General features: G+C 41.1%; 1 protein-coding gene across 3 annotated transcripts in view; it reads left to right on the forward strand.

The window, feature by feature from the left end:
• The window catches only part of LOC134352891 (plastin-3-like), a 142044-nt gene that overhangs the window by 50102 nt on the left and 79647 nt on the right, over positions 1–12295 (forward strand). For all 3 annotated transcript variants that reach the window (XM_063060470.1, XM_063060472.1, XM_063060471.1), the window contains exon 2: positions 10916–11026. In XM_063060470.1, the coding sequence (XP_062916540.1) occupies positions 10960–11026 (67 nt within the window). In that variant the 5' untranslated portion in view covers positions 10916–10959. The remainder of the gene's footprint in view (positions 1–10915; positions 11027–12295) is intronic.

Here is a 12295-nt window from a genome sequence, read left to right on the forward strand (position 1 = left end):
TTTTTTTTAGAAATTGTATTTTTCTGCTTATTACAAATAACAGATCTGGTGAGTTAACAATTGATTTAAATACTTGGGCAGTTATCAGGTTGTCTGGGTCAATGAAGGGTTCATCAATTTTCTAAGTGTTGAAGGACTTGACCAATTTACTGACCTTTTTTTTTGTCTAGTTGTTTTCTTAAGTTTGTTCTGTATATTCTTGCAGACAAATGGTATGCATTTTGCCAAGTTTAAGATGATGCATCTCATGTAGATCAAATAATATCCAGTAGTCCTTTTGATTTAGTAGTTTTAGTTAATTCAGCCTAATTTTTCAGCAGTATTTGGAAAATGTGAGTTCGACATACAATGTGAAGTCTTAAAACTGAAAATGATTTTGGCAATGTATGGAAGACGAATGAAATGTCGTGATCAGGAATGAGCAGAGTTGGTTAGTGCAGGGTCATACAGTGTTTTGGTTTTCATATTGAGTATTTTTTTAGGCATCTAATTTTACTCTAGTTTTGTGTTCTTTTATAATGCTTACAGTTTGTATTTTAACCTATTTCTGATCTCTCTACTCCCTTTGGAAATTATTCCTCATCAGGAATATTTTTGTATTCTTTGTACACTATTTAAAGTGTTTCATGACTTAGAATGACAACTTTCCAGCATAAATTTATATAAAAAATAATGTGACATCAGATTATGTCTATTAATTGTTTTGAATAAAGAAGCTTGTGAAATCTAGTGTGATGGTGCTGGGTATGCTGACTGCAAAGTTCTAAACTCAAAGACCTTGAGCCCTATCGGATATAAATAGTCATGAGTACTCTCTCTAAAAGGGGGATTATATTGTAATCAACAAAGACTAATTTATTTCCCTGTTTATTCTTCACTGCGAGTTTAGGTGCCAATACCCACTATTATAGTGGTGGGTCCCCTCTGCCTTCCAGCTAACAAGGTAGTTTAAAACACAGTTAATTTATTTTCAGTGATACACACTTAAATCCAAATAACACTCTTAAAATACGTTTAAAACTCTGAGGATTTTTATCTTAAACATTTCTTATTCATAAAGTGTAAAGGACAATTGATTTCTGGCACAATCCTTGTATAAATTAAGAAGATGATGCAGACAACCAAGTCATCCATCGCAGAAAACGAAGCTGGAGGGATGGGATCTCATTCACCTTCTGTTTCTTTCATGTTTCTTGATGTTCCTTACCCCATTCCTAATAAGCCTGAACTGCTCTCTATATTTATACTGTTTCTTCCAATTTGGGGGGCCACATATGTGTCATTTCTTCAGATATACTTTTAACACAAATGTTTTAAAAAGCAGTTTGGAAACGTAAGATCTCAGTTAATGCTGTATGTGCTGTGAGCCTAACTTCACCGAGTAAATAACCCCTTCAATTAAAAACACTTCAGTTATTGATATGTTAAATAGTAATATCCTTCTGTTCTATAAGCTTCCTTGAACGAAGCAACTTAAGTCACATTTTCTGTTTGAAGCTATCCATTGTCTTATTCTGCATCTCTAGTAGTAATAAAGCAGGTCCATTGAGCAAGCATCTACTTGCTACAGACAGAGCATCTTTTATATACAGAACTATTTTCAAAGTTGTTCTATAGCGAATGCTTTTTTTAATTTCAGGCTGATTGCTACTTTCCATTTAGATTTAAAAAAACATTAAGACTGACAACTTCCTTTTACCACCAAAAACTAAAACCGTTAGAAGTTTATTTACATCTGTTTTTGATCTTACAAGTGGCAGCTGCCTTGTGTTTAGAAAGCAAACTTTGCAAACATAAGAAAGTGGATATCCATCACCCCCCCACCTTTTTAAAGTGAAGATTTTTAACCTAGCTTCTTCCTACTGATATCAGCATCAAGATAAAAGGCTCCTCGTGGGAACAGATTATCACTCCTCCATCCAATCCGGTAGATAGCAGTGCTAGAAAGGGCTTTCTTTGCTCCGATGCTCAAAGAACTCATCGAGCTCTTCCCAGTTTCTTTAAAATCTTCTTCCACACAAACAATTCCTGCTATTCCCTTGATGAAGGTTTGAATCACTGTCTCTGTCATGTTAATTCATCAGGTCAGTTGGCAATATTAGATTAGATTATGAGGACACACAGTCCTCTTTTATTGTCATTTAGTAATGTATGCATTAAGAAATGATCCAGTAATTCTCCAGAATGATATCACAGAAACATATGACAAACCGACTGAAAAACTGACAAAAACCATATAAGTATAACATATAGTTACAACAGTGCAAAGCAATACCGTAATTTGATAAAGAACAGACCATGGGCACAGTAAAAAAGTCTCAAAGTCTCTCGAAAGTCCCGTCATCTCACGCAGACGGTGAACCTCCAGCGCCGCAAACTTGCTGATGCAGCATCCTGGAAGCATCTGACCACAGTCCAACTCCGAGTCCGTCCGAAAACTCCGAGCCTCCGACCAGCTCTCCGCCACCGAGCACTATCTCTGCCGAGCGCTTCGACCCCAGCCTCGACAACAGGCAATAGGCAAAGCCGAGGATTTGAGGCCTTCCCTCCGGAGATTCTCGATCGCACAGTAGCAGTGGCAGCGAACCGGGCATTTCAAAAGTTTCTCCAGGTGTTCCTCCGTGCTTCTCACGGCTGTCTCTGTCAAATCAGGATTGTGCACGGCATCCTAGTTAACACATATGATATCATTCGGAACGGCCGCGTGCGCTGCGTTGCACCGCCATCTTCTCCTCCCTCCTCCAATGTCTCTCAATAAGCTTAAGATAGTTCGTCTCATTCACAGAGGTGTTTGATTGCTTTTGATATGGCACACAACTTTTCTCAGGTTTTCTGACAACGTATCTTGTAAACGAGTACTAATCATGTATTGCTAGCCTTTGCCTAAGAAATAGTAATCTACCATTTTATTGTGTCCAGTTGTATGATTTTGGGAGTCTCAGGACTGAAGCTGTTGTATGAAAAGCAGAAGCATCCAAACCTCAATCCTTGCTTCAATGTTTCAACAAATAAAGAACTGCAAAAATAGTCATTCCATTGGCTAAGGGAATTCTCCATTGGAAAACTGAAAACAAAATCTTCGACCCAATTTAAAGTAATGCCAATCCATGTGGAAATTGTGTTCAGTGCAGCAGAAGTGAAATGTGCAACAGCTGGAAAGCTCTCAACTATTGTTTCAGCCAGAGCGTTAGGCCAGTCAGGGGTTTAATGGGTTTCAAAAGAAAACTTGTGAAGAAGGTGCCACACTCTTCTGTTTGTGTCAGTTCAGTTACTTTTGTAATATGTAGAGAAATATTCTTTTAATTTGAGTCATTGCTGACTAATATTAAGTCCTTCTAGAACATTGTTACATCTATGATAAATTGTTCCTTAAAAGTGGACTTGCATTTCCGAATTGAAATACGTAACATAGATTTTTATCACCAATTACTTCTACAAACCTTTGAAAAGTGGGTGATTCTCTGATAGCAGTATGACTAAAGAACATTTTTTATCAAGATTTCTACTTTGAGTGAATCAAGAAGAATCACATCCGTGCTCCCATGAGAGCGAGCATTGTCAAGGCATGACTAACGAAGTCCTGACGAAGGGTCTTGGCCCGTAACATCGACTGTACCTCTTCCTATAGATGCTTCCTGGCCTGCTGCGTTCACCAGCATTTTTTATGTATATTGCTTGAAATTCCAGCATCTGCAGAATTCCTCGTGTTTTAGTTTAGGTTTCACTTGGCTGAATGACTTATTTTGCACAAAATTTTCAGGTAACTACAGATATTTCTTCTTCTGGATAGAGCTGGCATTTTTGTCCTGTTCTTCCTTCAATCCGTTTATCCTTGTAAAGAATGTCAAGTTGAAGTTTATTGTCATGATTATACACACACGTACACGTGTGTGTGCAGACACGTTTAAATGGCATGAAAATGTTCTTTTGCAGCACTGCAGTAGATTTCAAATATAATAATCTATTTACAGAGCTGTTTACATAGAGATGTTGTAGTTAAAAGTGCTTAACAATGGGCTAAAGTGCAAACATGAAAATTAAAGACAAAAAAGATGTTGGTGAATAGCAAGGTTAAATAAATAGGTTTTGAGCTGGCATTTAAATGTGTCAACTGAGCCTGCATCCTTTGTATTTTTAGGTTTTGAATTCCAGTTTAGTGTAGTTCAAAAAAGCTGAGCTGCCAATTATCTTTTGAGGGAAATTGTTTAAATGTAAAAGAAACTTGAGAGTTCAAGCAGGATTATAAACCAAAAACAATTCTGTGATGTATTCTGGCCCCAGACCATTAAGAGCTTTTAAAACAAGTAAGAGAACTTTAAAATCAACACTAAAAGACAGGAAGCTAATGCAGAGTAGCTAAGACAGGAGTGAAATGTTCCCTCATCCTGGTTTTAGTTAAATGTCTTAATAGCGGCGTTCTGAATGAGTTGTTGTTTGTTAATAGATTGCTTTGGAAGGCCAGTAAAAAGGGCATTGCAGTAATCTAGTCTACTTGTTATAAGGGCCAGAATTTGTTTTTCAGCATCAACATATGACAGAAACAGACACACCTTTGCAATAAGTGTTGAAATGCTGCACAAACATAAATTAGCATAAATTACATACAATTTGCAGTACATGTGTGCAAAATATCATCAAAAGAAACAGAGCAGCCCTAGTGCAAGATTGCAAGAGGAAAGAAAGTAGTGGGGAAGGAGCTGTTATTGAACTTTTGAGATGTGGGTCTTCGGGCTACTGTACCTCCTGCCTGATGAAATTGGGAACTGGCAAGGGTCCCTGATAATGAATGTTCGCTTCTTGAGATGATAGGGAGACTTGCACGTGTGTTGAAACTGGCTGAGGGCACCTCTCTGTAGACTTTTGCGTTCCTGTGTATCAGAACTTCCATACCGTGCTCTGATGCAACCAGTCAGAATGCTTTATATTGCACATTTGTACACATTTGTCAGCATCTTCAACAACATACTGAATTTCCATAAACTTCTAAGAAAGTAGAGATGTGCTTGGTCCAGGATAGATCCTTCAAGGTGTCTTCCTCAAGTACTCTGTGTTCGCCACCTCTGTTATGAAGGGGAGCTCTGCACTACGTGTATGTGCTTGCGTGCACAGAAATTAATTCTCAAATATACCTCCAGTAAAAATCTATCCTCGTGTTTTGTTGAAGGACAAGCTGTATCTTCCAGCGAAAGCAATTCTGTTGGATAAACTCAGATTGTACATAACTGAAGACACAAGTAGATTAATGTGATTCAGTCTATGTTTTGTTATTCAGGCCTCTGCTTTCTCATAGTTTCCTTTCATGGTGGTTCTTGATTTGGTGCATATTTGAGTTTTGCAAACAAATCAGATTTGTCTGTGTGAAATGCTCACCTCCAGCCTTGAAGATCATTGGCTTTTTCAAGATGTGAGCACCATCTGAATTTAATTCCTTGCACTGTTGCATTTTAGGAGGAATCAGATCAGAATGAGATTTATTGCCACTGATATCAGATGTGAAATTCGTGGTTTTGTGACAGTCAATAAATGCAAAGGCATAAAAATGTATAAATTACAAAAACTAGTTTGGGGAAAAGCGCGTTAGCGTGCTGGTATTCGTATGACACTAAATGCAAAACCCTTCAGGCCAACTCTCCCTTTGATATGCTTTCAGACGTTTGATCGCTAGACAATTAATTAGATTACCTGCATTTGAGACTGAATTAGTGTTCGTTTAAGGACTGTGGCATGCTCATTCTGACAGAAATGTGGTTTGAGGATACCATAAATGTGATGCTGGAAATCCAGAGCAACACAAAATGGTAGAGGAACTCAGCAGGACAAGCAGCATCTATGGAACTGAATAAACTGTCGATGTTTCAGGCCAAGACCCTTCGTCAGGACCGGACAGGAAGGGGGAAGATGCCAGAATAAAAAGGTGGGGGGAGGGTTGGAGAACAGGCTAGAATGTGACAGGTGGGTAGGAAAGATAAAGGGCTGCAGAAGAAGGTATCTGATAGGAGAGAAGGGTGGACCACAGGAGAAGAAGGAGGGACACCGGAGGGAGGTGATAGGCAAGTAAGAAGAAAAGGTAAGAGGCTAGAGTGGGGAATAGAACAAATGGAAAAGGAGAGGGAAAAGAAAAGGTTATAGGAAGGAGAATCAATGTTCATGCTGTCAGCTTGGAGCTGCCTAGTTGTTGCTCCTCCAACCTGGAGTGGCCTCATCATGGCAGAAATGGAGGCTATGGATTGACATGTCGGAATGGGGATCGGAATTAAAATGGTTAGCCACCAGGAAATTCCATTTTTGGCAGTTAGAGCAGAGGTGCTTGACAAAGCAGTCCCTCAATATACGTTTTGTCTCCACTACATCTTTTCCCAGGATGAGGCTTTCCTTTCCAGGACATTAGGGATGTCCTCCTCCTTCAAAAAAGAGGGTTTCCCTTCCTCCACCATTGATGCTGCCCTCTCCCATATCTCCTCCATTTCCCAGACATCCATGCTCACCCCATCTTCCTGAAGCCTTAACAGGGATAGAATTCCTTTTGTTGTGACCTACCATCCCATGAGTCTCCGCATCCAACACATTCACCGCAACTTCTTCCGTCTTCAACATTCTACCATGTCTTTACTTCCCCCAACTCTCCGCTTTCTGTAGGAATTGTTCCCTCTGTGATGCCTTTGTCCATTTGTCCCTCCCCAATAATTTCCCTCCTGGCACATATTTCTGCAAGGGACAGAAATGCTACACCTTCCCATTCACCTCCTCCCTCACCTCCATTTAGGGCCTCAAACAGGTCTTCCAGGTGAAACAGCGCTTCACCTCCGAATCTGCTGAGGTTCCTTTATTGTATCCGGTACTCCCGATACGGCCTCCAGTACAATGGTGAGGCCCGTTGTAAGTTGGGGGACTGCTTTGTAAAACACTTCCACTATATCTGCCAAAAGCTGAATTTCCCCGTGGCCAAACATTTTAATTCGAATTTCCGTTCCCATTCTAACATGTTGCTCCATGGCCTCTTGTTGTGCGGGTGGAGAAGCAACACCTTATATTCTATCTGGGTGGCCTCCAACCTGATGGCATGAATATCAGTTTCTCCTGGTTTAAAAAAAATGTTTCAACCTGCCTCCCTTTTTCTTCTGTTCCCCACTCTGACATCTCTCGTCAACTGCCTGTCACCTCCCCCGGTGCCCCTCCTTTCCTTTGTCCTGTTGTCCACTCTTCTCGCCTATTAAATACCTTCTTCCCTAGTCCTTTACTGTATCTTTACCACCCACCTATCACATTCTAGCTTGTCCTCCATCCCCTCCTCCAACTTTTTTATTTGGCTGTCTCCTCCCTTCCTGTCCAGTCCTGATGAAGGGTCAATTCATTTTCATTGGTGCTGCCTGACCTGCTGAGTTCTTCCAGCACTCTGTATGCTGTATGATGTGTGCACAAACAAATTTGTTAATTTATTGGTGGTAATATTACTTCCTGCTGCGTGTGTGAGTTGCATGTACTGTTGTGTTCCTTGGTCCAAAGGAACCCTTCATTTGGTGATATACATGAGTATAGCTGAATGACAATAGACTGAACTTGAGCTTGAATAACAAGATGGTGTTCATGACTCGTTCAAAAATTGAATGATGAGAAGAAGCTGTTCCTAAATCAGTGAGTGTGAATTTTCAAGCTCCTGTACCTCCTGCCTGATGGTAGTAGCGAGAAGGAGATAATTCCCAGACGGTGAGGGTCCTTAATGATGGATACCACCTTCTTTGAAGTACTGCCTGTTGAAGATGCTCTCAGTGGTTTTGTCATGAAGGAGGTGAACAAAAGGATCCAAGCAAAGTATTATTTTGCTGAGCATAATATTTTGGCACACATTTAATTTTTTATTTACTATTTTTGGTTTTAAGTTGTGAAAATGAGGTCATATTGCATGGGTTGTAAGCCCTGCAAAACTGCACCTGGAGCTTCCCTTCATTCCACATATTAGGACATGCACAGCATTTGTGGGATGCATGTGACAGATGTAAATCATTCTGCAGTGTTCATCTGAAGTTGAGTCATATTTTTCTGGTTTGGTTTGGAGAGGCTTGGGCTTCCAATGGGCTCTGTACACAGCAGCTGCGCTTTTGAAAAGGCCACTCGGCCATTTTTCATTCGCTCAATTCATCTGCTGCTCTGCAGTTTGGAACTTACCGGAGGTCACAAGAGTGGGGAATTCAATTGCTTTACATGAAATGCTTCTTTTTTTCCAGTTGCTGACTACTTCTGTAATGCCAAGTTGCATCTGCTCTATAATAAGTTACAAGGCAAGTATTAGAAGAATAGTCATGTGCTTAGGGCTCAGTCGGAGAATGGGAAAGACGCATTCCCTGTACTGTAATAATACAGAGCAAATCCCTTAACTCTGTAGATAATGGTTCCTTGGTAGAAAATGAAATCTGTTACCCTTAGAACACCAGCTAAGCTCCCACTCCTGTAGCAGTACATATGGTCTTTATTTTCATTCTCAACCTAGTTTCTGATTGGCTTGTATCATTATTACAGTACTGCATTATGCAGCAGGAGGGAAATTACTGATGCTCAATACCGAAGAAAAGTGTATTTTTTCCTGTTTTAACAAATAAAACTTCATTCATTTTTTAAAAAATATTTGTAAGAATAAACTCTGTAATGCCTTTTCATTCTTTATGTTCAAAGTCGATGCTTGCAGTGCTGCTGATTTACATTCCTACACATCCATAGCACTGCTGCCACTTGTGGCTCCCTGGGATGGTGCTTCCACCCCCAGCCCGGCCTCTCCCTCTCCAGTAGTCCTTTCCCATCAAGCTTCAGTCTGTCCCTCAGTACATGGTCCTGCATCCTGGTGTGTGCCGATTGGCAGCATTCTTCCACGGGCATCTTGATGTGCTAGCTGACCAACGAGTTTCAGGCAGACCAAGAAGCGTTCTTCACCAAGTTGATGTTCTGCTAGCAGCACTTGACGTTCATCTCTGTGTGTGTCCCTGGAAACAGATTATAGATCAGAAAGTCCTCTAACACACTCTACTCAGGATGAACTGTAGTACAGGCCCTTGCATCTTTCTCCACATCCTCTTTGCTAACCCACAGTCCACAAAGAGGTGACTCAAGGAATGTAGGCACCAGATTCAGTAAGTTTCAACTCAGTTTGGAGTTGTGTTGACTGAGCACTCTGTCTACTTTATTCATCATTCTTTAATGTGTGTGGGGTGTGGACAAATTATGAACTATTTGCTCAGAAGCTGTTTATCAGCAACCCTAAGTGGCAATGCATATATATGAGCTGCTTTCTCTGTAAGCTGCTGTTCTGCAGCTGTGAGTTGAGGTGTAGTCAAATGTTTTCCTATGGCTACCAATGGAAGTCATGCATTGGCAGAATAATCCTCTCGCCAATTAACTGCCCACCACTTACCAACAGGCAGGGATGTGTTTCCAGTTGCATTGGAAGCCTTGAGAGAAGTTTGAGAAAGATTCCATGACCCTCTGTCCTTCCTCACTCCTTGACATTTCAAAGAGACTGGGCAATGCACTTAGCTTAATAACGTGCATCTGTTTACTGACTCTGCGGTGCCAAGCTAAGCACTGAAAACTGCTTGTAGCGCTGGCATGAATAGGCTCTAGTGCACCTTAAAGCACCCTTAAGTTCAACTGTAAGCGTGAATATTATTTTGGCATGCAGTTCATCAGCTTTGAGTTTTCTTTCAAAGACTTAACAGTGCGTTCTCAGTGTATTGACTCTTAGTAAAGTGAAATAATTGAAATTTGCCCAAGTATTGGCATGTCTTGTTGTGAGATAGTTGTAAATTCCAGGCATCTTGGTAAGCATTAATACTGAAATATCTGTAGTTGTATGTTACAGATTATTTCCTTATATGTATATAGTTTTTCTCAAAAGTATAAATAGGACTCATTGGGAAACTTCAGCATTGGGTTGAAAGATGGAGTCGATTTTTATTTGTGATGTCTTTGAAATCCAGCCTCAGGTGGTTTGCAAAGGGCAAGAAGAGAGAGACTCTTTAAACATTCACTCTGGTTGGAAAGGTACAGTATGCTTGGATTCACAGATTCTGTATGCCAGTCTATTGTGGTGCAGAAATTGTTACCATTGCAATTTTTATTTACTGCACTAATTCACCAAAGTTGTTTGAACCAAAACCTGTACTAGCTAGAGCTTGAAGAATAGCAGATGAATTGTTATCACCGGTTCCAGGCTCCCATCAGTGTCCTATTCTCATTTCTTTGTTAAAATTGTGGAGTTTCCTAACCTGGATCACTCTTAGAATGCCTTCACCTTATGGACCTGAGGATCAAATCACCACAACTTATGAAATTAATAATGAAAATATAAATCTTTAAAGTCACTTACCAGAATTTTTGTTGCCATGAATACTCCCGTAGATTCAAAGCTAATTTTGATGTTGATGTTGAATGTTTTGATGTTTGACATTGAATTTGATGTGTACAGCAAATGATATATATTCTGCCAAATGCAATAAGCATATTTCAGCAAATTGCAATCTTGTTGGTAAGGCTTGCTCTTTTTTTGTGCCATCCTGAATCTTGTAGCATGAAATATGTGTTCAGCTCAGTTAAAAACACAAAATACTCAGCAGGTGAGACCGTATCTGTGCTTCTCTTTCATGGATGTGCCCTGACCCACAGAGAATTTCCAAAGGTTTCTGTTTTTTGTAGATTACCAGCACCTGCAGTTTTTTTTAAAAAAAGTCACTGTCAAGTCCTTACCTGCCAGCATGTGCCATTGTTTTGCATAGAATTTACTGTTCCCTGGGTAGTGGGGCAGTGGCCATAGTCAACCTTGAAAGGGATAGTTACGGATTTTCTAAACATTTATTTCACAAGATGCAGTGAGCCAAGAAAAAGAGAGCATTGCTATTTCCAGTGCCTTATTAAGGATTTTTCTTTCCAGTTTTGCATCGGTAACCTGGTCGGATTGTGCAGGTGGGAAAGGCAATGGAAACTGTTACACAGATCACCAAAGATGAGCTGGAAGAGCTCAGAGAAGCTTTTACAAAAGTCGGTGAGTATTGTTGCCTACTGTAAAAATTTGTACAAATCAAATTGTGTCCAATGTGGCAAGGAGTTGAGAAATATCCAATGAGTGGCATATGGTGCAATGTGGCTCTATAAAACATGATCAGAAACTGGCTCTTTCCAAACACTTTCTGTGTCCAGTATCAAACTCAAGTTTTATTGTCATTCAACCATGTGTGAATACCCATGAATACAACCAAATGAAACAACGTCCCTCTGGGGCCAAGTTGCAAACCACAGTACTAACAGTCATCAAAGTTGCTGGTGAACGCAGCAGGCCAAGCAGCATCTGTAGGAAGAGGTGCAGTCGATGTTTCAGGCCGAGACCCTTCGTCAGGACTAACTGAAGGAAGAGTGAGTAAGGGATTTGAAAGTTGGAGGGGGAGATCCAAAATGATAGGAGAAGACAGGAGGGGGAGGGATAGAGCCAAGAACTGGACAGGTGATAAGCAAAAGGGGATACGAGAGGATCATGGGACAGGAGGTCCGGGAAGAAAGACAAGGGGCGGGGGGACCCAGAGGATGGGCAAGAGGTATATTCAGAGGGACAGAGGGAGGAAAAGGAGAGTGAGAGAAAGAATGTGTGCATAAAAGTAAGTAACAGATGGGTACGAGGGGGAGGTGGGGCCTAGCAGAAGTTAGAGAAGTCGATGTTCATGGCATCAGGTTGGAGGCTACCCAGACGGAATATAAGGTGTTGTTCCTCCAACCTGAGTGTGGCTTCATCTTTACAGTAGAGGAGGCCGTGGATAGATCCGGTGCTCCTGATGTGGCCTTTTATATATTGGCGAGACCCGACGCAGACTGGGAGACCGCTTTGCTGAACATCTACGCTCTGTCCGCCAGAGAAAGCAGGATCTCCCAGTGGCCACACATTTTAATTCCACATCCCATTCTCATTCTGACATGTCTATCCACGGCCTCCTCTACTGTAAAGATGAAGCCACACTCAGGTTGGAGGAACAACACCTTATATTCCGTCTGGATAGCCTCCAACCTGATGGCATGAACATTGACTTCTCTAACTTCCGTTAATGCCCCACCTCCCCCTCGTACCCCATCTGTTACTTATTTTTATGCACACATTCTTTCTCTCACTCTGCTTTTTCTCCCTCTGTCCCTCTGAATATACCCCTCGCCCATCCTCTGGGTCCCCCCCCCCCCTTGTCTTTCTTCCCGGACCTCCTGTCCCATGATCTTCTCGTATCCCCTTTGCCTATCACCTGTCCAGCTCTTGGCTCTATCCCGCCCCCTC

The sequence above is a fragment of the Mobula hypostoma genome, chromosome 10, assembly GCF_963921235.1.
Source record: "Mobula hypostoma chromosome 10, sMobHyp1.1, whole genome shotgun sequence".
Classification (NCBI taxonomy): Eukaryota; Metazoa; Chordata; class Chondrichthyes; order Myliobatiformes; family Myliobatidae; genus Mobula; species Mobula hypostoma.